General features: G+C 36.3%; 2 protein-coding genes across 10 annotated transcripts in view; both read right to left on the bottom strand.

Moving 5' to 3' along the window:
* Positions 1-388: 388 nt before the first annotated feature.
* Positions 389-16,291, bottom strand: LOC128243257 (anaphase-promoting complex subunit 16-like). Its single transcript, XM_052960907.1, has 3 exons — positions 16,129-16,291; positions 4,265-4,345; positions 389-2,194 (listed from the first exon to the last, which is right to left on the bottom strand). Exons 1-3 carry the CDS (start codon positions 16,259-16,261, stop codon positions 2,091-2,093), a joined length of 318 nt encoding a protein of 105 aa, XP_052816867.1. The 5' UTR covers positions 16,262-16,291; the 3' UTR covers positions 389-2,090.
* A 1,865-nt stretch (positions 16,292-18,156) lies between these two features.
* The window catches only part of LOC128245430 (centromere-associated protein E-like), a 68,196-nt gene continuing 59,308 nt past the window's right edge, over positions 18,157-27,044 (bottom strand). For 8 of the 9 annotated variants that reach the window (XM_052963571.1, XM_052963605.1, XM_052963589.1 and 5 more), the window contains 10 exons: positions 26,414-26,533; positions 24,931-25,044; positions 24,409-24,514; positions 23,737-23,857; positions 23,235-23,378; positions 22,482-22,605; positions 22,091-22,177; positions 21,184-21,337; positions 20,566-20,685; positions 18,157-20,069 (listed from right to left, as the gene is read on the bottom strand). In XM_052963571.1, coding sequence (XP_052819531.1) covers positions 19,930-20,069; positions 20,566-20,685; positions 21,184-21,337; positions 22,091-22,177; positions 22,482-22,605; positions 23,235-23,378; positions 23,737-23,857; positions 24,409-24,514; positions 24,931-25,044; positions 26,414-26,533 — 1,230 coding nt within the window. In that variant the 3' untranslated portion in view covers positions 18,157-19,929. The remainder of the gene's footprint in view (positions 20,070-20,565; positions 20,686-21,183; positions 21,338-22,090; positions 22,178-22,481; positions 22,606-23,234; positions 23,379-23,736; positions 23,858-24,408; positions 24,515-24,930; positions 25,045-26,413; positions 26,534-27,044) is intronic. The other variant, XM_052963597.1, reaches the window with a different exon arrangement.

Below are 27,044 nucleotides of genomic sequence, written 5' to 3'. Positions count from 1 at the left end.
CACAGATCAACATTTTATATCAGTTTTTGTCCGCTGTTTTATGTACCAATGCCTTCAATTCAGTCATCTAAGATAACTCAAAATAAAACAAATCTCAATTATTTGAAAAACTGCCAAAACACTCATTATTTTTGCTTTTCGCCATAAAGTAGTAATTTTCGAGCGTAATTATGAATAACTGTGATGAGAGCGTTTGCCAGCAGTCTTATATCACTGGTTTCCAGACATTTACACACAAATTGACTCATTCCCAAAAAAATAAAAAAAAAATAAGTCAAAACGGTCAATCTGTGAGAGTGCAGCTTGAACTGCCTCGACAGGACTGATTTTTCGGTGTCATTATCATTATTTTGAAGTACTTTGGAAAACAAAAGCAACAATATATCAATATATAGTTTATTTAAAACATATATATTAAGTTAATAGCACAGTATTGCACATCGTAATTCTTTTATTTACTGTTGATATACAGTATGCATGATATGATATACGTGTCACTGTTGTGCCACTATATGACCACAATAAAACTAAAACAAGAGCGTCAAAGAACAAACAGAGGTAATGAACATACTGTTGCTTAAAGACTTGTGTGAACCACAGGCGGCAGTTACGTTGACAGAACCCAGCCTACATGAATAAGTGTATTTGCCACCCCAAAAAATAAATAGTCATAAAAGAAAGATATTTTTAAGTCCAAAAATAATTGGAACATGTTCCTTAATCACAAAGGAATGTGTGTAAGTGTGTGTAGGTGGTGGTGGGGGTGGGGGGGTGGCAAATGGACATGTTTGCTACATTGACAGAATGGTATTTCAGTGTAAAATCCAAACTATCACGAATGAAACATCAATAACTAAGTTAATTAACTTGTGATTTTGTCTTTCCACAATTAAGGCATACAATGTACAATGTAACTTGTAATTGCATTGAGCCTTTGGCAGTACGGTTAAATGTCAGGGCCTTATATTGCACTTTAAAATACACTCTTACTCCCAAATAACTAAGATTTACCACAATTAATAATATTGCAAAAAGGATGAAGAAATGCAGAAAATAATAAATATTGTTTTAATGTTCCAAAAGGGATGAATTAATGTAAAAAACAATGGTTCTTATGAAGGATACAGAGTTTAATTTGAAAGAAATGAGCATTTATAAAACACAGCATTTCTACCTTATGAGACAATAGTAAACCACAGTTAATCTTTTAGCATTCACCAATCATTTAAATTTTTGTGCTTTCTGCTTTTAAATACATGGTAACAATCATGTTATCAGTAATGAATATTTTCCATTTATAAATGCATTATTTAGTAAGTAGTTAAGGTTTATCAAAATTGAGGTTTGTTATAAATGTGTATGTATTGATTTTGAATAAGAGTGTCACTTTAAGCATATCTGTACTAATTGCTAAAAGCTAAAGAGTTAAAATCTATTTTCATATATATATATATATATTTACATTTTAGGATTGTGAAATTTGAGTTTTTTAAAGAAATTGACATTTTAAATTGTGAATAGCCCCGTTTTCCGTCTTAAACACCAGACAGCAAAAAGCTCACACACTTTTATATTACCTGTAGTATGACCTTGTTGAACATGTATACCAACAAATATGAGTCTACTTTGAGTGAAAAAACATTAATTTTTTGAATTGTGAATAGCCCCATTTTTGTTGTTAAAAACATGACAGCAAAAAGCTCACACACTCTTATTTTCTGTAGTATGACCTTGTTGAACATGTACATGCAAACAAAAGCATAAACTAAAGTTCAAAAGCACAGGGATAGAGTTTTCCTTGTTGACTAATGTTCTTGATCTCACAGCAATTTTCAGGCGCAAAACTGACCAATCGTATTGAAAATGCTGTCTTCCTCCAAATTTAACATTTTCACAATGGCTTGCAACTCTGCAACTTTCTGTTTGGCCTATCGTAGGTCCCTGAATATTCTCCTCTGAATAAGCCATTTCCAGTTTAGCTCATTGAAGGCAATAAAAGTTGCCCACAAAACTGTTTGGTAATCCTTAGAATGTGCACATCTGTCACAGTTCACATAGGCTTCTCTTCAATTACCACTTCACTTAACATTTCATTTAAGGCCGATAAGTTTTTCCACAGGAGGATACAGCCAGTCATCCTCCCCCAACTGTTTGGCCATCTGCCGGAACTTCTTCATCCTCTTCTCATGGGCCTCTGTCAACAAAAATACAACCATAATTATGTTAATAATATACAAAATTATTGATTATACAGACAAATGCAAAATGCAAACAAGAGCTGTCACAGTATGTGATGAATGCCCCCGAATGTGACATTGACCTATGAACGAACAAGGTCAGTACATGAAAACGTGTCAAATACATATGGCAAGTTATTTTAAATTGCCTCTGAACATAAAAACACACCCATATTTGACAACCTACACTCTTATGTCCTTATAAGCAGCACTCCATTGTGAATAAACACTAAGTGTGACCTTGACCTTAGAGGTAGGGACACGGGTATTGCATGCGACATGTGGTCTTGGTATGTGGAACACATGTGGCAAGTTATTTTAAAATCTGTCCTTACAAGGGAAAGTTACAGCCTGGACACAACAACCTATACTCTATGTCCTTATATGCAGCACTCCATTGTGAATAAACACTAAGTGTGACCTTGACCTTAGAGGTAGGGACACGGGTCTTGCACGCGACACGTCGTCTTGGTATGTGGAACACATGTGGCAAGTTATTTTAAAATCTGTCCTTACAAGGAAAAGTTACAGCCTGGACACAACAACCTATACTCTATGTCCTTATATGCAGCACTCCATTGTGAATAAACACTAAGTGTGACCTTGACCTTAGAGGTAGGGACACGGGTCTTGCACGCGACACGTCGTCTTGGTATGTGGAACACATGTGGCAAGTTATTTTAAAATCAGTCGATACAAGGGAAAGTTACAGCCTGGACACGACAACCTATACGCTATGTCCTTATATGCAGCAATCCATTGTGAATAAACACCTAAGTGTGACCTTGACCTTAGAGGTAGGGACACGGGTCTTGCACGCGACACGTCGTCTTGGTATGTGGAATACATGTGGCAAGTTATTTTAAAATCTGTCCTTACAAGGAAAAGTTACAGCCTGGACACAACAACCTATACTCTATGTCCTTATATGCAGCACTCCATTGTGAATAAACACTAAGTGTGACCTTGACCTTAGAGGTAGGGACACGGGTCTTGCACGCGACACGTCGTCTTGGTATGTGGAACACATGTGGCAAGTTATTTTAAAATCTGTCCTTACAAGGGAAAGTTACAGCCCGGACACGAGTTACTGAGCCGGACACATGGACAGACGGAAGGACAGACAGACGGACGGTGCGATTTTAATATGCCCACCTTCGGGGGCATAAAAAACATCTGTCTGATGGTACTGACCGGGAAATTTTGACTCGGTCAGACTAACATTGTTAGGGAAACTGTCACTCTGACAGACAGTTTGCAAATTCACATGTAATAAAATAATAAGATGTAAGGTTCATCAACTAATATTTACACCTCAACTTTCATTCCTTAAATGAACTGCCTTTCGGCAATTGCGTTCATCAATCGATGAACGCAACATCTTCGGATATGTTCGGATCGTAATTCATTGCATAACAATATACATGAAAGCTATTGATCTTGTTATTGGTTGTATTGTGTCTGCAGGTCCCGTAAAATATAGATCAACATTTTTAAAAGTGTTAGTTTATAATATTTTAAATATATTGGTACCAGAAGTGTTTCAATTTTACGTTTTAATGTGATTTCAAGTGGTTGATCTTTTCCCGCGTTATTGTGACGTCATTTGAATAAAAATGTTTCCGGTTATAGTCGGGTCGTTCTATTAACAGAATGGGTAAGAACGGATTACTGAAAGGTTTTCTTAAATGAAATAAGTATTTTTTTAACAATTCTTGAATGAAATAATGAACTATTGGTGTAAATATAAGGAATGAATTGCGGGGTTGATGTCATTATCGGGGATATGAACGCAATTGGGTTGGTCAAAGTACGCGTGGAGTCCTTCGGACTCCACACACATAAACCAACCCAATTGCGTTCATACCCCGATAATGACATCAACCCCGCAATTCATTCCTTAATTAAACACCGCCTGTCTTTAAAAGCATTTTAACTATCACGTTTGAATATAATTACACAGACCTATAAACATAGGTCCATTAGTATTACAACAGAAATATTTTTATTTTTTTATTTAACTTTACCTTTCTGTGTTTTCTTCAGTTGTTCTTCTGTATCGTGTTCAATTTCCAGCCGAACATTGAGTGCTGCAGTGTTTTTCTGATCTGAAAATATGAAAAAGGATTTGAATTATTTTTATAATAATTATGGTCTGATTATTAGGTATGAATAAAAGAAAACTGTAACCAGTGTTAGAAGAAAATCTAGGTGTTTGATTGCATCAGGTAGCACACATTGAGTGAACTGTTTTACCATTGATTACACCCCTGCTGCCATAGAAGATACCCCTTCATTTGCCCTTGTTAAAACCCTGACAACATTGTTTTTTGTCCTATAACTGTTACACATCACATTGCCATTCTTTTCATTTTAGGATTTATGCTGCTGTTACCCTTCTCATTGCTGTATAAGTAACAAATAAACTTTTACAAAATTTGTGTCTTTGTGTCATCAGTTATCAAACCTAGTCCACCTAAATGACAGTCAACAAGTCTTATGTATGTATGTATTTCTTTAGACCTTGCGGTCAAGGATAACCCGTGAAAGTGCAAGCACTTATTTCCAACGGGTCCTTTGTTTTTGCTGAAGGGACAGCATGCTGAAGAGACAGTGGTGGGATACAAGGAAGTCAGGGTGCCATACCCTAGCTCTTTTTCGAAGAGACCCCTTGGTTCTTTTACGTGCTTGGTGTAAAGCACCGATACACGGGGTACAACTTTCCTGGGTTAAACCAGTACTGGGTACACCACTTTTCCAAGCACAACCCTTTAAATGCTGAGCGCCAGGCAAGGAAGCTACTTGTACCAATTTTTAATGTCTTTTGGTATGACGCGGCCAGGGATCGAACCCACGACCTCCTGCCCTGTAGGCAGACGCTTAACCACTAGGCCACGGAGACGGTTTATGACGATCTTATTTCTTCGGCAAACTCGAGAGTTGCAGGGAAACATAAGACATGTCAAAATAATGAAAAATATCCCGAAATGCTATTGTTGTTCTATAAGTGCAGTTGTTAGCACCCTTGCTTCTCACCAACTGGCCAAGGCAATCCGAGCTCGATTCCCGGCCTGGGCGCACGTGAGTTTGGTAAGTGGTCACCAAGCCAGACAGGTGGGTTTTCTCCGGTACTCCGGTTTGCCCTACTACAAAAGACCACACATTTGCGCAACATCGTGCCAACTAGAGTGACTTAGTCAAAATCATCATAACTTACTTCGCAATCGTTGTAAAAACTGAAATATAATGTCAAACTCGGTCGGTGGAATTACCGAAAACCCGAAAATCCCCGTAAATACCGAAAATCCCTTCCATTCTCTGAGGTATATAGCGTTTTCTTTAATACGCCCGGGTTTATTACTTTATTGTGTTCGAATGTTGTATGCCGTAATTGTTGGAGGTTGGAGAGGGGTGGGGAGGGTGGGGATGGGGTCGTGGTGACTAAAACCCGGGACCCCCTTTCATTTTCAAAAGTTCGTACAAAAGAAGAGTATGCGAGGAGGTTCTTACGCCGTTCCTTCAAAACTGCATTGTGTTTTAGTGGGTTGTATGCTGTATATCTTGGTGGTTGGAGAGGGGTGGGGCAGGGAGTGATTAAACCCCGGGAACCCCATTCATATTTCTAAGTACATACACAAGAGTATGCAGTATGGTTTATAACTGTATTGTGTTTAAGTGGGTTGTATGTCGTGGTTGAGGTTGGTTGGAGAGTGGTGGGGGAGTCGGAGGAGGGGGTGGTGGCTACGAAGAAGTCTCAAATACTACTTTCACATATCTCATTTCAAATTGTAGAGGTAAGGGAGGGTAGGGTCGTACCTTACCGTATACAAAAAAGTATGCGAGGGTGTGTACGCCGATATTTAATACTTCATTTTGGTCGTCCTGTATGCCAAAGTTGTTGGTGGGTGGAGGGGGGTGTGGAAGTCGGACGAGGGGGATGGCTAAATCCCGGGAAGTCCTTTTAATTTCATATATGTTAATGTTTTAACGACTAGTTCAATATCACATTTCATTGTGTTTGGTTGCTATTCGTATTTTAAGTATATCGTATATTGAATGTTTTAAAGGTGTATTATTTGTTATTGATATTTCCTGTAATAAGTTATCCGTTTATTTCGTTGTAAAGCGCCTTTGAACGTGTGGTTAAAAATGGTGCTGTATAAGTTAATCGATAAATAATAATTGTGTATTGTGAACAAGTTGTGTGTCGAGAAAGGTGAATAATTGGTATCAAGCGGGAGTTGATTATATTCAAAGTCAAAGTCAAACACGGTTTATTCTCTCATACCATAAACATGACAAATGAGGTCCTATACTAAACATATATACATGGCGGCAGATATAATGTAAATTTCTAACTACAATTCATATGATACCCAATACGAGTATCGGACGGTCATTCACATGAAGCCAGAAAACATTATAGTCAAATCACAATGAATAAGGTTGTATCAATAGTAGAAATATTACCTTTGAATCACTTGTACATAAGAAAAAGAATATCTAACAATTGTGTGCCTAATTTATACAATTGTTCTTATGTGTATCATAACGATTTGTATGTGTCTCAACTGTTATGTGGAATCGCTTGGTATGTTTCATTGCACAATCTCGCGAAGAAAGAAATGCAAATTGCACAATTTCACATAAATACCATCACTGTACCTAAATAAGAATCATCAACATATTTTAACATTTGTCATGACAATGATAGGAAAGTGTATTTAATGAATAAAGGCTTAAAATAAGATTTAATATCATAAAGCATACTATTTAAATTCATACATGAAATATTCGTCTCAATATCGATATGGACATGTCATTGTGAGATATTGGTCCATGTCTGTTATCTATCAGTAATGACACCCCGCTGTGACAGATTCTTATCGTGCGGTCAGTACTTGGAACCATGCTGTCACTGATGACTATAATACGATGTGTATTGAACCCCAATGGCGGTCAGGTTCAAAACGGGATGCTCCTGTGAACCAGAAATTAAATCTTGTATTTACACAAAGGAGTATTTGAAGATAAACTTTAAATATTCACTTATAATTATAATAGTTTTGTTCATCCTCACCTGATGTGAATATTTTTTTGAATGTATTTATGATTCTATTTCATATTATGTATAACCTATGTTATACCATGTGTTTGTTTATTTATTATTCATTTGTGGTTAAGAAGATGATGTACGTTGTACAAGTCTTAATAAAATATCTGTTCTGTTCTATTTACACGAAGGTAACAAGTAAGAGTACGCGGTGTATGAGAGAAACATCTGAAGTCGGAATATTTATTTCTTAATGCAATGCAGTTCAAGAGTACATTGCACGTCAGTGTTTCTATTTATATATATATATGTATGTTTTATCAATTATATTCGTATTGTTCTTGGTATAATAATAGTACAATATAGATTTAGTGAATACATTTTAGGAAAAGCGTTGTAAGCATTTGCTTTTAAAAAGAAAGGCGAGGAATATTTGGGGAATAGTTGAAAGCGAATATGGATTTTATAATTGGCTAATTAAAGTCGGAACACCTTGAGAACGTGATATGTTAAATTTCACGTGTTTGAAAAAAAGGGTGTGAATTCGCAGTACCTAATGAAAGCGCTTGTTGATATATCAAAGTTAGAACCGTGTAATGAGTGTTTGTAGCAGAATTAACACCTTGGCATGGCTTGAGCACAATCGTCAGATTGTCAGTATATATAAAGGTGTGTTCAAATATATTGCATGTATGTTGTGTTCACTCTTGTTATTAAAAATGAAGAAAGTTGCAATTATCGGGGACAGTCACGTCTGGCGACTAGGCGCATTCTGCAATGAGGACCTCAAGGTGCGTTGTTTTTTCATGTTCACTCACTATGTACAGTAAAACCTAACTTCCCATTTAGTTAGCTTACATCGGCGATTTATACGTGTTTGTTTCTAGTTGTCATATAACGACATGCCAATATACTCGTACTAAAAAGTTTTAGGATGGTCAATCTGTGAGAGTGCAGCTTGTAGACTTTTCGTAAACACCTACTGTCACGATTTAATGACTCAACCTAATTAATAATTAAGCGTACTAAATATTAGGTCTGAATGTACAATGATATATTATGTATTCATATGTGATGTTTAAGCACTTTGCACACTGTGAAATGTTACAGTCATAAGTTGTGTAGTAATTCTATAATTGAAAGGCCGCATATATATTCTGTTTTGTATATATTATGTTTTACTTCAATTGAATATATACGGATGACAATTATTAAAACAATGTTGCAATGAGGTGATAATTGAAAAGAATATTACAAAGGCAACGACTGTGAAGCCATTTACAATATTAAATGTATTCTTTTAGGTGCCTATGGAGGTGCGTTTCTTTGGTGCGGGCGGGATGAAAGCTTCCAAACCCAAACCAGGACTTTTGAAACAGGTGAAGATGTACGGGGCGGACTTGGTGGTAGTGAGTTTTGGCGGCAAAGATATCACAACTACATCCGTACCGAAGGACATAGTGGCGGCCGTACTTGACATTGCCCAGGACTTCCTTGACAGTGGTGTATCTACCATCCTGGTGTTGGAGATTGGGGAGCGTGGAGCATTCCGGGACGGGTTGGGGTACAGGTCTTTTGCAAGCCAGCGCGCACGAATTAACCAGTTGCTGAGGAAGAGAGAGCTCGTTGAAGTTTTGCGGCTCCCCCACATACGTTTTCCAGCCGAGTTCATGCGAGACAAAGTACATTTAAACTAGAACTGTAAGCCATAGGCTAACCAATACCCCCCACCCCTCCATGTCTAGGTTGTTTGCCCTGGAGTTAGGCCGGACAAAGCTAATTTTGCCTACAAGGGGAGATAACTCCAGTCAGGGTCATGTGACCTGTACCAAATTCACAGAGGCGAAAGTTTACAACATGGCCATTAATTTCTGAAAGTTTGATAAAGATTTGTTGAATAATAACAAAGATGAATCCCGGACAGGGCTTATTTTGCCTACTTTAACACATCAAGGGGAGATAACTCCAGTCAGGGTCATGTGACCTGTACCAAATTCACAGAGGCGAAAGTTTACAACATGGCCATTAATTTCTGAAAGTTTGATAAAGATTTGTTGAATAATAACAAAGATGAATCCCGGACAGGGCTTATTTTGCCTACTTTAACACATCAAGGGGAGATAACTCCAGTCAGGGTCATGTGACCTGTACCAATTTCACAGAGGCGCAAGTTTACATCATGGCCATTAATTTCTGAAAGTTTGAAAAAGATTTGTTGAATAATAACAAAGATGAATCCCGGACAGGGCTTATTTTGCCTACTTTAACACATCAAGGGGAGATAACTCTGGTCAGGGTCATGTGACCCGTACCAATTTCACAGAGGCGCAAGTTTACAACATGGCCATTAATTTCTGAAAGTTTGATAAAGATTTGTTGAATAATAACAAAGATGAATCCCGGACAGGGCTTATTTTGCCTACTTTAACACATCAAGGGGAGATAACTCCAGTCAGGGTCATGTGACCTGTACCAATTTCACAGAGGCGCAAGTTTACATCATGGCCATTAATTTCTGAAAGTTTGAAAAAGATTTGTTGAATAATAACAAAGATGAATCCCGGACAGGGCTTATTTTGCCTACTTTAACACATCAAGGGGAGATAACTCTGGTCAGGGTCATGTGACCCGTACCAATTTCACAGAGGCGCAAGTTAACATCATGGCCATTAATATCTGAAAGTTTGAAAAAGATTTGTTCAATAACGACAAAGATGAATCCCGGACAAAAAAAAACGGACGGACAGACGGACAGACGGACGGACAACCCGATTCCAGTATACCCCCCCCCCAAACTTTGTTTTGGGGGGTATAATGAGAAGGGACTGAAAAAGTTGTTGTATAGAATTAGGTCGGCAGTGTGCCGGTACATGTAATTGTGCTCTTTTCATTCGTCAATAATGTTAATTTGTATCTGTTCATGTGTTCAGCATAATAAACATTGCAGGATGAAGTTTGTCTTCATTTATTGTACTTTTGCCACTGACTACAGTCAAAGCAGTTGTGCGTGCGTGCGTGCGTGCGTGCATGCTTGCGTGCGTGCTTGCGTGCGTGCGAATCCAATTTGCCGTACAGAAAGCGAAATCCCTCAGCTTGTGATTATTTTGCGATTTATTCTAGCCAAGCGTAATCACAAAGAAGAATGGTAGTAGCAGTTCACTGCCACTAAACCGATACACATTTCCTGCAATGTGTTGTTTTCTAAGACAGTTATATGAGCTGAAATTAAATCATGATGATTAAGAATGGGCGAATTGAGTGTATAATCCAGCTATTACTCAAAACAAGATGACGTGTCACCAGTGTACAAATAATATGAAAGAACATTGGGGAATATAGAAATGTATTTGTACAGTTCCTGAAGTATGCGACCATTAAGGTAGCACACCCCTAATAAAACCTCCACTCGATACTCAATGCTTTAGCCTGTAGTGTTAAGCACAGGGACTAAGAATATTTTGAGGGTTTCATGATAGTGGTTCGAATCCAACCAGAAGCACATTGCAATATTTTTTAATTTTTTTTTGGTTTCATTACCTAACATTTCTATACAAAAGTTCAAATTGTATTTTAATTAAAAGTAATGAGATAGATGTTAACACATATTAATATATTAGCTTCTGTGACGTTTTTTAACTCGCAATTACGGCTGAAATAGATGTTTGGGATTCACCAACTTAATTTGTTAAGAATGAGACGGTTTAACATTTCGATATTTTGGCATAATGTTCTCAGAAGACAATTCTTAATACTAAACTACATGAGTATTTCAAGATAGTGTTGTTTTTGTATATATGTTAATATTATATGTAATGTGTGTCACCTTTTGTTCTCTAACTTGTGCAGATTTTCTATTGCGGTTAGCCGACTGTTTGATAAAGTAAAGCATCGCTACTTGCTAAGTAAGACAAGATTTCACAGATTGTAACAACTGTAAAAATTTACGAAAAGATGTATATGGTATTATAATTTAATTTAAATTATTTTTCAAGAATTAGCTCATTTAGGACTTTTAATGCTCACTGCAAATTCACATTCAGTTACCAATCAGTTCACATTAAAGTCGGTGACAGTAGCACATGATTTTGTAATGTTTTATTTGTATTGTATCAGATATTGTGTGCAATGAGTTGATGTTAATTATTCTATGCAATATTTTTTTCGTGGTCACTTTGTTATATTTATAATCTATGCAATCTATTTATGCATGTACGCCGATGTTTTCATTCGGAGCACCTTGGCCATTTCCTACGAAAACAACCTCAAATGTCTATGAACGGTTTACAAAGTAAGAAATCGGTACACTTTAACTACGCCGCACGCAAGTAGATCGCGTTGTACATTGAATTAAGCAGCTGTACTTATGTTTGCAATTTTATAAAATTAACGGGCAAATATTTTCAACTTAAATCTACACATTTTTTTCATTATATAATGTAGAATTTACGGACCTTCTTAACTGAGGTTGTTGTCGAAAAAATGGAGCTCAACATGAATACTTCTATGCAACCATTATTTATGTCCATGTCATGCTTGTGTTGTTGTGATATTTGCCACATTTTACCAAACTTAATATATTGGTGTATAATTTCGCGTTTCTTTTGCCCAGTTTATTTCCATCTTTTCAACTGTCACTTGGTCCCCGTTTTTTACTGTTTGTAGAAATTGTGTAACCTCCACTTGTGTTCACAGTCAGTTAAGGGCGCTGTATGAAATGCAGATAACTTTTCAAAATCCTTCTTTAAAATGAAAATAATACAACAAAATAATTCACACAGCTACCACCGATTAAAACAAATATAGATGAAAGCAAAATGGCAAAGAAATTAAAAAACATATATTTAAATCCAGTCAGCGGACATTTAAATATATTAAAGACCTATGTCATGTATCAGTTTGTCTAGCTGTGTTTCGAAAACGCCTTAATTGTGCTTCTCAGTTGTGTTGTAATTATGTGTGTTAATTGTTCCGATATATATATATATATATAAGATCACAGGATATGGCGCTCGGTAAGACCAGAACATTCGTTATGTACAGGAACATCTAGATTAATTGATACTACGTAAATGCTGATGTCGTTGCCTTCATCATGTCCAGCTACTTACGGACTAACCCCAAATTTTACTGTTTTTTACCATATCTGATAGGGCGCCTCATATGGGAGATCATGTGACGCCGACGTACCCGAAAAAAGCGTGTTGATAATTACCAAACGAAAATTTCCCATTAAATGTAGTAACATCAAATTCATGCATAGGCGCATTCAATTGTTTGTTGTGGATTTACTGTGCGCCATTGTCCGGTACAAAAAAAATTGTCATTTTAGATGTTATGTGTTTTATTGTATGTCTTTTTGTTCATATAATGTGTTTTTGAATTGTGTAACATTTTGTATCATTTTTGCTCGTGCCATGCTGTGTCTACTCTGGAAAACATGTCATACCTTTTGAAGTGCTTGCGCGTGAGTTTGTTGCTACAGAGACCCGCCGTGAATCCCATTGTAGGGAAACTTCAGTCGCACTGAGGTGGCATATCTCTCAGCGCAACTCGCGTCGCAAGTGCAACTACTCCTTTTTCCCAATTGCGTTAACCTTTTGTCGTCGTCGAAAACCCTGCGCCAATAATAAGCAATAATAGCGGCTAGCTGATGTCAACATGCACTTTTAGGTCAAACGATATACATGGTACATTCAATTTTGGGGTGTACCATTTATGTCAGAGCTAGACAATCAGTGAAACCCATTTAAGCGCGTGAGTTTGTTGCTGCAGAGACCCGCCGTGAATCCCATTGTAGGGAAACTTCAGTCTCACTGAGGTGGCATATTTCTCAGCGCAACTCACGTCGCAAATGCAATTACTCCTTTTGTAAACGGCCAGCAATAAATACGGTTAGCTGATGTCGACTACAATTACTGGGATGGATTATTTCTTAATCATCGCTTTATGATAAAATATTTCTCTATATCGCATCAACAACAAATAAATAAAAATAGTTCAGGAAAAGTTCATGAAGAGTTCGAACTTGCTCGACAACATGACATGTTACAGGCATATTTTCCTCGCGTTTCGCTTTCGAGTCTTTGAGGTACGCATGAAGTAACAACTGTACTTAAAAAATGAAAAAAGGGTGCTTATGTTTTCAGTTTATGTCCCCCTTTAGGGAAAGCTGAGAAATATGCATTGACGTGACATTCAACAGTACTGCCAACAATGTCACACTATTATACCTATCTTTCTAGCCATGGGTTCTTTGTATGCTTTGATTGATAATTGACAGTCATTATACAACTGTTTTGTCAACTCAGTTTTACATCTTGTACATATGTTTTATTTATTTCGCTTTATACACTGAATGTTCAGGCTATCATATGTGTATTTAACTTCTATTATTATACATGCTTTACATTTGCCACAACCCTTGCGCATTAGTGCTACATTGCTGCTGAAGAGAGCCATTACATAGCTCTCTTACGTGGACTTAAAACATTGCATTTCTGTATGATTACTAACCCATTTAAATGCTGGTATGCCTTTATGTGAATAGTTCTAAAACGGGATATTAAGGTTTATAGAAAAATGTTTGTGAGCTAGATAGGTCTATATAACAAACAAGGTACAGTTCACGAGTACTGTCATAGTGGCAAGACGGTTGTTAATTACCTTTAATTAGAACATATCACTTTACGGTCATTCCCGTGAATGTTTCGGCAACTTAACTGTTTTTGCAGAATAGGATGATTATTTCAAAATATGTATCGATTTCTTTCGGGATTAATTGATGAATATTTTTAACATTGCATAAGCAGTCCGTCTTAAAATAATACGAAATGAAAGTCCATAAGGGAGTGAGGTTATTTGCAATTAGACCAATTTGTTATGATTTTTTGAAGATGCTGTTGCATTTCAATGTTCTCTGAAGCTGTAGTACGTAACAAATTAGGAATGTGTTGAAACTTCTTCAACTAAATGAGGGTAGGTTTTGGGTGGGGGTGGGGGTGGCCATGACGAGAGCGCCTCCTCGTGGTGTGGCCTGGATATGGCACGGTGAATGAACAATCTGTTTTTCATCTAAATTAGAAAAAAAATATATATAATACAAATCTTTGGTCCAATTCAAGTCCACATTCATCCTGCCATAACTGAACGCTCTCATATGGTCGAAAATTAGCAATATCACTTCGCTTAAGATCATCCTCTTTCATATAATATACCACTTCGGGACATATGGCATTATAATAACCGCCTACTCAGACCCCGAAGGTGAACAGACCTCGGCTTACGCCTCGGTCCATATACACCTTCGATGGGTAAATGGCCTGTCCTTATTATGTCATATGGCCCTCAGTGGTGTATTATATTAAATTTCTTTAATATCGTAAACACTGACGTGCAACGTACTCTTGAACTGCATTTCACTAAGAAATAAATATTCAGACTTCCGATGTTTATTTCATACACCGCGTACTCTTACTTGTTACCTCCGTGTAAATACAAGATTTAATTTCTGGTTCATAGGAGCATTCCGTTTTGAACCAGAACGCCATTGATTGGGGTTCAATACACATCGTATTATAGTCATCAGTGACAGCATGGTTCCAGGTACTGACCGCACGATAAGAATCTGTCACAGCGGGGTGTCATTACTGATAGATAACAGACATGGACCAATATCTCACAATGACATGTCCATATCGATATTGAGACGAGTATTGCACGCAAGTATTTAAACGGTATGCTTTACGATATAAAATATTAGATTATGCTTTTATTCATTAATAACATTTTCCTATCATGACCAATGTTAATATGATGTTGATGATTCGTATTTAGATGCAGTGATGGTATTTAAGTGAAATTGTACAATTTGCATTTCTTTCTTCACGAGATTGTGCAATGAAACATACCAAGCGATTCCACATAACAGTTGAGACACATACAATTCGTTATGATACACATAAGGACAATTGTATAATCAACTCCCGCTTGATACCAGTTATTCACCTTTCTCGACACACAACTTGTTCACAATACACAATTAATTATTATTTATCGATTAACTTATACAGCACCATTTCTATATACACGTTCAAAGGCGCTTTCAACAATATAAACTAATTACAAGCAATATCAATACAAAAGCTATTAAACAATCAATGTACGACATATTAAAAATCAGAAAATCAATAAAAAAAATATAATGTGATATCAATTGAATTACTAGTTTGAAGTTGAAACATTAAATATCAATATCTACGATAACAAAATAACTCCAGCCCATGTAAAGTACACAACTTCTGTGTATCTTTATTACCGTCTGCTGTCTTATCAGATCACACATTTAAGTGTCTTGCTGTGCGGTGTCATCCAATACAGTACAATTTTCATAAACGAAACTGAATGAATAAATCTTGTTATCATACTTCGTTGGTTTTGATTACGTTTAAGTCACCCCAACACCCCTCCACCGACTCCCCTTCCCCTCTCTACAACCAACTATGGCATACAAGCGATGACACTAATAATAAGTAATTACTCCCGGCGTACAAACCACCTCGCACACTCGATGTAAAATGAAAGGGGGTCCCGGGTTTTAGTCACCACGACCCCCATCCCCACCCTCCCTAGGCTTCCCCACCCCTCTCCAACCTCCAACAATTACGGCATACAACATTCGAACACAATAAAGTAGTAAATCCGGGCGTATTAAAGAAAACGCTATATACCTCAGAGAATGGAAGGGATTTTCGGTATTTACGGGGATTTTCGGGTTTTCGGTAATTCCACCGACCCTGTCAAACTATTAAAATGCTTTAGTCAATCCAGAACAGTTCTCACCCTCCTCGCTCCCTTGAATCCCTGGCGAAGAAAACAGCGCTTTACGGACATCTACTTCTTTGAAACTATTCATTCCTAGAAAAGAAGTGATAGCTTTCCTTGCGTCAGCTATCTCACGCTCACATTCACTCATTTCAACAAAACTGCAAAATTATCTATAACAGTTTGCTCGATTAGGTATTACTTTATGTAATCGATTATTGGGCTACAAACAACTTTTTTTTAAACCGGTTTAACAAAACTTTAACGCAGTTATCTCCCCTGTCTCATTTTTCTTTAAACAATAATTTTAGTAATATCTAGTTATTTAGATATTTCTACGGTTCTTTTAACTTCTCATTTTCTTCAAGACTAACCTCCGGCAGGATAATCAGTTTTTGAATGTCCCAGGCCCCTAGAACCAACAAATGTAAGTTCTAAATGGGTCATCCCCACCCCCTAGATTTACTAGTAAGACCAGGGCTGGTACTCAGTATTGGTCTTAATTGGATGTAAAAATGAAGTAGCTAATCTAATGACCAATAGAATGAATGAAGTCAATATTGTATGACCATCAGATTATCTTTGGTTGAATATTGTATACCACCCCTGGAAATTAAAAATTAATTACACCCGAAACACAAATAAACATTTGTACAAGTTGGTATTCAATATGCATATAACAACATGTATGGTCTCGGAATTGTTAATCACCTAATGTTACCCTGGGTCTAGTTTCAATAAAGATCGTAACTTTCTATGTGCAACTCTGTATCTGGCGTAACAGTGTTTCAATAAAAGTATTGCAAGGACAGTTATTGCTTAGATTCTGCCCGTAATATTACAGTTGAACACGACCACTCGCAGCATAATATTTATGACTTAAGATATCTTATCGAAACAGGGCCCTGTCCATTGTGCTACATTGTATATTAAAGACAAACCGTCTCCGTGGCCCAGTGGTTAAGGCGTCGGCCTACGGAGCTGGAGGTCGTGGGTACGCATCATACCGTAAGACATTAAAAGTAGCTCCCTTGCCTGGCGCTCAGCATTTAAAGGGTAGTGCTTGGAAAACTGGTGTAATCAGTACTGGTTTAACCCAGGAAAGTTGAACCCTGTGTATTGGTGCGATACAGCGAGCATGTCAAAGAACTAAAGGGTCTCTTAAAAAAAATAGCTAGGGTATGGCACCCGGACTTCCTTGTATCCCACCACTGTCTCTTCTGCGTGCTATCCCTTCAGCAAACAGAAAGGCCCCTTGGAAATAAGTGTTTGCACTTTCACGGGTCATCCTTGACCCCCAAGGTCTAAAGAACTACTACTACTACTACTACAACTACATTAATGTTAAGACGTTACATTATCTACAATTGGTCAATATTCAAATGATAATCGTTTATAACAGACACGTCTCTTTAATGCAGGTAAGTAAATATGTTCAGTATGTCAACCATACAATAACTCATTGAAATTGTGTGTATCCTCATTATCTATATTTTAACATTAGGATCACAAATGGTTACGTACAGAACTAAATCAAGTATACATCAATGTTATTTACTAAAAACTTTAAAAATAAATAAATTCAAACCAGTATAGCAAAAAACTCCAGTCAAAACTCAATCTCAACTCATTTTACAACATATAAGCATAGTATTGAATGAATTTACTAATTTAATAAATATTATATCCTCATAATTATAATGCTTTGATGAAAATATTTTGTCAATATCTCAGAGAAAACTTATTCTAGAGCAAAAAATATATTCAGCAATTGTTGAAAAACATTGAATTGTAAAATTATATTTTATGCTGAAGAATATTTTTTCTTTTTGATTCTTCAAAGTTTTTCATAAACATAATTATTCAATGATAGAATGAAGTTTGAAAAGGTGCAAAGAACATATATTATTTTCAATAACTTTTGATGCTTTGTGGTATATAAAGTTGAAACTGAAATTGAGATTTGACTTAGGTATTTTCGTGATATTGAGGCCAGTGCTATCAGGCTTAACGTTTTATGGGCCATATATATAATGAACGCATTAGTAATGAGTATAATTTATTTTCAGTATATAATGATTCAACATCATGATGGTGTATATATGACAAAATATAATCTTGATCACACAACAAATAATGTACACAAGTTTGTCAGTCAAACATAACAACATCATGTAAATATTAGTGTATAAAACAATAAACAATCTATATACATGTGTATTTCTTAACAATATATTTCAAGTAAATTATATTATTATCTATTTATAGATCAATGCCACTGACTTTATATCCCAATATAGGCAAGACTTCTTTCTACCCGATTATTTAAATAGTATGGTTAAAACATAAAGAAAATTGTTTAAAATGTACATACACGTTAAATAATACTTCTTATACAATGTTATTAAATGTACCAAAAACATTGATCAGAAAAAGAAAAAGAAAATATATTATTTTCAAATTTAAAAAGAATATGTTAATTAAATTTTGAAATAACTGAATATCTTCTCTTTAAATTTGGAATCCGAGTCACTCAGTCTTCGAGGAAGCAATATCATTAAGAATCATACGAGAGGTTTTTTACAGTGGAGTAAGTGTACTACTGTTGAAAATCTCGTGATGAAACAGCCCCAAGATTTTAAGGCAATGATATCTTACACATCGAGGCTGTTTCATCAAGAAATCTAAGCATCCGTTTTCATGCCAAGCAGAGATTCACAGTGTAGTACTGTTGAAAACGGCTTCTAGAATTCTTGATGAAGCGGACCTTCAAATCTTTACCAGTAGTAAACTAGCTATATAAATTACATTAATTATTGGTGTCTTTGTATCAAAGTTTTTGTTACAAATAACGTAACATGGAAAACAACAACAAAATGAGGAAGCGTGTCAACTTATTATTTACTTAATAGATAAGTAAATTGAAGTTACGTTTATTAAGGTAACTATAGTAAATTGGAGTAACATTTATTTAGGTAGCTACATGTATGGTAAAGTGAAGTTACATTTATTTAGGTAGCTACATGTATGGTAAAGTGAAGTAACATTTATTTAGGTAGCTACATGTATGGTAAAGTGAAGTTACATTTATTTATGGTACAATAACATTTAGCAGAATACTAATTACATATTGTACAAGAATGCAGAAAAACGGACGCACAAAAACATGTATAAATAATAAAATAAGCCGATAAAATAAAAAATAAATCAATAAACTTTAAAACAGGCAGGTTTTGATTCTGATATGATTAAAGAAGCATTGTATAAGCTTGCTTGTATATTCACATAGGTTATGACGCAATAAATACAACCACTGATAACAACTAATAAGCCTTCAAAATGATAGCCATTTTTGCATTTCAATAAAAGCCTGAACTCAGTATGAAAAAAAATGCATATTCAAAACATCGCTTACAGTGCAATTGCCAGACAAAGCTTTTTTGTTATTAAATCTCTTATCTATCATGATAAGTTTGTTCGAAAGCAAAACACAAACAACTAAACAATCAAAATAGAAAGGATGAAAAGAAAAGAAAGAGTGTTGACTGAAAAGCTTTTTTGAAAACGGAAGTTCTAGGAAGCTTCAACAAAAAAGCAAATCAAGGCAAACTGAAAAGCGTGTACAAAGATTAGAACACTTACATTAGAACAGAACACTTAGAATTGTTTTCAGGATGCTTAACATAATCAATAATTTTACGATCTCTCTGCAATTTTGCTAGAAATAATGCCATAAAGCCAGCCATGTGAAAGAACATTTTCAATATATCCATCTAGCAGGGTTTCTAATACTTGTTTATAAACTGAAAAAAGAAACATCTATTTTTTCACTGTTTTCACGGTTTTCCCAGACTCCCTGCGAGTGACCCCTGGAGCCCCTTCGCTGCGCCTCGAACCTTTCCCTGTCGGAGACTCAAACACAAATGGTAGAGAAGGGCTGCTCTTGGATCTCTTCAGATCTAAAAATAAAGAAAGACACATAGGAAACTACACATTGTATCTAATATATGAGATAATTTAATTTGAAAATTCTCTATAAGATTGCAGCAAAACTATTCATATTAAAAATGTAAAAGCAAGCCCTTAAACATGTAGAAATTGAAACCTGAACATCAGTGGTCAAAATTAGCACAAGCCCACAAGCCCTGCACTGGTAAAATGCTTACGGGTTTGCTCAAGTTCTGGGTTTTAAACAGCAGGTCTTGTTCAAAAATGTAATGCCAAGCAGAAGTTTATGAATTTGGGCTTGTTCATCCAAAAGACTAATTTCCATGACTGGAGCATAGCCTTGTTAAAACAGGATAGCCAACAAACTGGTTCAAAATGTCTGCAAAATTCTTTGTATCTACTATTGTGAACATTTCAAGTACAATATAACACTCAAATACATGAACCCCACATTGTCCATGTGTTCATAGTAACAGCAGCACTAAATGAGTCAATCCCAGGACGTACCTTTGGCACTGAGTCTACTGCGCCTGTGTGAATCACGACTGTGGTGCTCAGTACTGTTGTTGTCCTTCCTTGGCGACATATCTGGGCTTGGACTTCGGGCTCGCTGATGAAACGACGGGTCTGAAACACAAGGGGGATCCGGTGTAAAATTTGGTGTTTTTAAATCCATTATTTACCATTTAATATGATTCAACAAGAAGAAAGGTTTATCATGTAAAACATGTAGTCAGCTCAATCAGTTAAAGAAATAGTTTTTTTTTTAAGATTACAATGAAATCCTTGGCCTACTAGCAATTAATTATAACATTTTTAAGTAATAATTAGATGACATGAAGAAAATTCTTTATGATTTGGCAGAATGAACAGAATGAGCGTAGGCTAATACATTGTCAACACAATTTCTGATGCAGGGAGTGTGTATCGATTATGTGGCAGTAGTCGGACCTTTAAACACCTGTGAAAGTTCAAATTCTTAATTAAGTCTAGTACTTAGTGATTGCCTATCTGCACTTTCATTGTCCGAAAAAAAAAGTAGGTTGTAGTCTAAATAGAGGGTAAACAGCCATTTACTACAGTCAACCTTTCAAAACATCGCTCTAACAAAACATTCATTCTTACTTCTTCGGAGTGCACGTGCACTCTTGGCAAGGTCGTCCTCCCTGGCTGCGCTGTCTTTACGTTCCCGCGTGAACACTCCCTCCTTCAACTTGGCTTGTATCTCCTGGTTCTTCTTCAAACACTGCAGATACTGCGTCATTGTGTAGCGCTGCTCCTGTTATAGTAATTGGATGAATCATCATGGAAATAAAGGTAGATCTGTTAACTTATATGATAGCAGAATTTAAGCTTTCAGAAGCTGCAAAGATGTCCTCAGAAAACTGAAATGTGTTTGCTCACCAATGGAACTTACCTTTATGAGCTGAAAACAACACTTATGGTTCTCCATGTTATCAAATCCTGACTCAGTTAATGCTCAAAATAACGGATAAGTTGCGTAACCTATTAGCATACTCCAGTAGTGTATAACTCAATTGATTTTCCCCCAAAATGACAAATGCTTAAATATCAATATCAGGAATAAATAATAATAATATACATTTGACTTTCTACTGGTTAACTTTTGTCGTAATTCCATTCAATGTTGGCAATTAGAATGCTTGAAAATGTTTTTTCATATTTGTTTTCCTCGACATTTTCCTTAGGGACGAGACAAAGTTCTGCTCCCACCATGTATAATATATTGAAACCAAACTAATGAAAGAGCTGCTTACATTTGTATATACGGAAATTTTCAAATGCCTCAGGTACGTCTGTGTGGTTTTCCAAACATTTCCAGCTTAAAAAAAGATTCCAGGGGACATTGATCCTGCTGGGGGACTGAGAGATTCGTCAGAATTGGGGGGATTTTCCCCCCCGCCAAGAGATATGGCATGTATGGCAAAGAGAAAGACAATTGAATTTGCCATTATGAGCTAAATCATGGTACTTCTAAAAAAAAAAAGAGCAATTATTGCGTTATACAAACCTCGGTCATCCTCTCCAAGCTGTTTTCCAGGTTCTTGCACTGTTGTCTCAGCTTCTGCAGCTCCGCGTCCTTCACTCGAACCATGATCTGTAAGGGTTCAGCAATAAATGGTAAAAAGATGATAGAAAACACATCTTAAAGCTACACTCTCACAGTTTTGACCATTTTTATTTATTTTGTCTCAGAATCTGATTTTGGCATCAATGCCAAAAATTGGCTCATTACTAAACCAAAATAAGAAAATTTGTCAATACAGTCAAGGAGTGCAGCTTAAAATTTTGAATTCCCCAAAGTATGTTTCAAACAGGGAAACAAATTAAAGCCCCTTTTAAGATCTTGATTTTAAAGAATTTCAAAACAATTAGACACTGCCAAGGCAATATGGCCTTACCTGAGCATCATACAGCTCCTCATCAAGGGTGGAGTTTCCCGTCAGCTGACCCTTTGAGCGGTTCTGGATGAACGATTTCAGGGACTCAATCTCCGAGTTCACCAGCTCTGTAAGGTGCTCATTGCTGAAACAGAAAAAAGATAGGTTAGAGTGTTTGAACTTTATTTAATTTACAACGATTGTGGTGAAATTTATATTAGCTTCTGCTAGGCTTCTCTCATTGGCAAAATGTTGCACAAGAGTGTTGTCTTGTGTTGGAGTGGAAACCAGAGTGCCCTGAGAAAACCAACTTGTCTGAACTTGGTGACCAAGACTAACCAAACCCACATACGACCAGGCCAGGAATCAAACCCCTGGAACACCTTGGTAAGTAGTGAGTGCGCTGTAACCACTGAGCTAACTGGACAACCTAATCAAGTAGGCAAAAATGAGTCTTTGTTTGAAGCAGTTGGAAGGGAGGACCTGATTAAAAAGCTGCTTTACAGCAATTCAGTAATGTTAAAATTGTAACAGGCCAGGCTCATACATTAACTTTGGTCTAGCTATGCCTCTGCTATGACCCAAATATCTTGAACAATCTTATGTCCCATTTAACAGGATCAAGCTCACATACTGTTATGCAGTTTGAAGACTTTTTAAGAAAATGTCTAAGACAATCAATTAAAACAATCTAAAATTTAAGTTATTTAAAACAATCTAAAATTTAAGTTATTTTTTTGACGAAATGAAATGGGCCTGCTCAAACATCCTTACCTCTTAACAAGTTGGTTAATGTGAGTCTGGAACTCGGACTTGGTACGCGAGAGCCGGTCTTCAAGCAGCTTGTAGTCCTCACACTTACTCTCATAGTGCATCGAAACCTGCTTGAAGTCCTCCCTTAGCTTCTCCGTCTCAATGCTGTAAGAGAAAAGGAACAAAGGTCATTTTAAGTTTTGGCATTTTGGCCAGTATTACAGTATTGCAATTTACTATTTATGTGCTTTGTACAATTGTTATTTAAATATATTTTATCATTTATGTACATGTGCTGTACTATTTAATTAAGTTTGCCATTTTCACAATTCAATAAAATTCGTCAAAACAAAGATGGTGGCTGCCGATTTTGACAATTTTCACTTTGTCCAATATATGCTAATAGTGGTATTAAGTTGTTTTTATTTTCATATTTTTTAGCCTGTGTTTTAAATATGATACAGTCCCATACACAATGATTTACAGTAAGCAGAAACGTTCATCCATAAAAGTGTGTACGTACTCGTGTCTACGTCGAATATCCTCCACGTAGTTGTCTGTAAACATGGTCTTGAGAGCGTTCCGGTATTTATCCTTCTCCTGGTCTATCTCTTCCTCGTAAGCCTTCCGCATGGCATCCAGGGCTGGAGTGTATATGAACATTTGTAAAAGATACTTATCATGAAGTCTAAGTTTTTCTTGTCTTTAAGTACTTTAATTTCAGAAAGTGCAGTTCTTGTAGTTTTTAAAACGCTCATTTTAAATGTGATCCATGTTTATGATTATTTTATGACACAGTGATGATCTTAAAAGTACATGTATAATATGATGGGGAGGGGGGTCACTTTATCAAATTATGCTTTCAATAATTAATCATCAAAGCCCAGCAGAGCAAACACCGTCTGTTCTACTCAGGTTGAAAAAGAGGCATAACTAAACAACTATTTTAGTCATAGAGTTACTGGCCTTGTAAGCCGATTGTCTCTGACAACATGTGTACCAAGTATTACTTGAAGTACTAAAGTTATCGCCAAGGTTGAAGCTTTTGCACTTGACGACAACATAAAGGCTATAATGACTGACTATTATAAATTGTCTTTTATTGATATGCAGAAGCGTGAACTAAAGACTATTGCATTGAAGCAAAATGCAGTTTTTCTTTTCTTATTATGACCTATCCCACCCTCATACATACCAGCCTTGGTAGTTTTGACCTCCTCTGCGAGGGCCTTTTCTTTTTCCCGTTTAAGCTGCTCCATCTCATGCTCATGCTGGGAGCGCTCCAATAACTTGTCCACATGCTAAGGGGAAAAAAGGCTTATCAGTTAGATGCTTAATGGATTATAGCCTATTTACAGTTTGAATCTTGTTTCAATAATGCAAAAGACAAAGACAGATGAATACACAAGTAAAACAGTTAAAGCCCTAATATTAAGAATATCTCATAGTATAATAATGATAAATTACTTCAGGGAAAAATGGGAAATCCAAGATAACTAAAATTGTAATTAAATAATGGAACAAATAAGCACACAATTAATTGCTACAAAAGTGTAGAAGTAAAGAAACACAAAGCAAGGGCTTAGCAAAATACAGGCGACACTTCTTCCCTTTTTCGTATGGAGTGGTGTCCGTCATGCCCTGAGACGGAGAAAAGCGGGCCATAAGCCTCCAAATTTACATATATGTGTGATCCTTCCATGAATCTCGTTCTCACCTCGTCTGATTGTTCCGCACTGAGGGTGCGATCCAGCTTGAGGGAAGGCATGAGGTCCATGGGTTGCTGCTGGCTACTGGGAGAGAGGGGGGAGCTGGGGGACAGGGGAACCTCCTGAAACCACCACATATACACTGACACACTGAACAACATTCAAGGGGAGATAAAGATGGATAGGGAAAATTAAGAGTGATAAATAAAGAATGATTCAGGGGCTGAAATTCTAGTGATGTTCGGATGATCGATTGTTATCAAAAAATGATTGATTGGGTCAGAATCGATGACAATCGATTGTATTTGGTAAAAATTGATCATGGATTCAATGGGCGAGATGTTTTTATTCATTCCTTTTGTTATATGTGATCATCTAATTTCCACCAATTTTCTCCTTTGCTATCATTTATAAATTGAAAGTGTTTAGTTGTTATCAATTCGTTAACAATTTGGCCGAAAGCACAACAACACTAAATAACTTCAAAATACACATAACATAAGCATAGTTAAGGATTACGAGTAATTGTACAGGAATAAAACTGCAATTAAGGAATGTCAAAAACCGATTTTACTATCGATAATCGGTTACTTAAGAGGAGCAGATTATTGATAGTCACAATGGAACCGATTTACAACACAACCATATTCAATAACCAACTTAGATCCAACTTCAGTTAACAAGTATAATCTGAGTGTTTTGATTGGACTGTAAAAATAACTGGCCAATAGAATCAATGAGGCATGTCTAAGGATAAGGATAAGATTAATATTGAATACTGCTCATAGACAGACCAAGGACTAAGTGATTGTCTTAGCAAGGAGAATGATTTATGTAACATGTTTCTTTATAAAATTTGAAACTTTTTACTTAAAACAGGGGTTCTAACAGTTTATAGTTGTCAATACTGAAGAACAGCTGGGCGCCTGTTTCACTATGAGGGATTCATGCCCAAAGCAGGGTAAAAGGGCTAAGACCCCTATTGAAATTTGTTTCCAAAATCATTTATATTCATTTCAATTAAGGTACTTTCTCCTCTTTTTCCTAGCAAAATGCAATTTTACAACTGTACAATAGTCTAAAGGTTAAAAGCGGACAATCACGACTTTAGGAATAAAACTGAACTTGACACCCGCTACTTAAACATCTTTAAATATTGCCTACCATACTTAATTTACTTGCTATGCAAAAACATGAACTAGACCAAAGGACTAAAAGAACATGATTTCCTTGACAAAAACTGAAGAAATAGATTATATACAATATGTAAATTCCAAAAGAATAGAAATTAAAACATTGAAGTGTGGCGTTTAGTTATCATAAAGAAGAAATGAGTCAAAGCAAAAATTGAAAAAAACTTGATTTAGCATTATCAAAAGTAGTAACAACAGCTACATGACTAATTTTTACCGCAGCAACTAGGGTGAAAACACACAATGACTTTAAAAATGACCACAGAGGAGGCAGCAAATTCATACACAGACAACTCACCACGATAAAGTCTGGGTCCGATTCCAGCTCCATGATCTGAGTGAGCTGTCCCTCTATCTTCTGTGTAAGGATCTCACCCTGGTGCAGCCCTAGCGTGCTCTTGATCTCGGTCAACAGGTCCTGTAACAGTAACACAAACAGTCCGAGATTTGTCAGTTATTTTTATGGCATTACTTTTATTATAACCATAGTCTTAATCTCCATATCAACCAAAAAGGAGAAACAAATTAATCGAGGGACTTAATAAGTTTCAACAAGGTGCTTTTTCAACCCTCTGTTATAACGGGACAAACAAGAGGACCATGGAGTAATCTAAAATGCTCGTCTGATTTTATTCAGTTAAAAAGAAAGATGCATAACTCAACAATAGTTTTAGCAGGAGTTAAGGCCCTTGCTATACAAGTGTTCATTTTCTGTGAACATGCAGTTACCAAGTTTCATCTGAACAACTTTGAACATCATGTTTTTCCAGTTATGGCCAAATGAAGACATTTGCACTACAAGGCTGATGCCAACACCAAGGATTTGATAATATCTCAACCATTTTTTTTTTTCAAAAGAAAAAGAGACAAGCTAAAAAAGGAATATCTACCTTTTGATCATTTTATAAGTTGATATTACCTTTTATAAC

This window comes from Mya arenaria, chromosome 2, assembly GCF_026914265.1.
Source record: "Mya arenaria isolate MELC-2E11 chromosome 2, ASM2691426v1".
Lineage (NCBI taxonomy): Eukaryota > Metazoa > Mollusca > Bivalvia > Myida > Myidae > Mya > Mya arenaria.
This window is presented reverse-complemented; position numbering and strand designations above follow the sequence as displayed.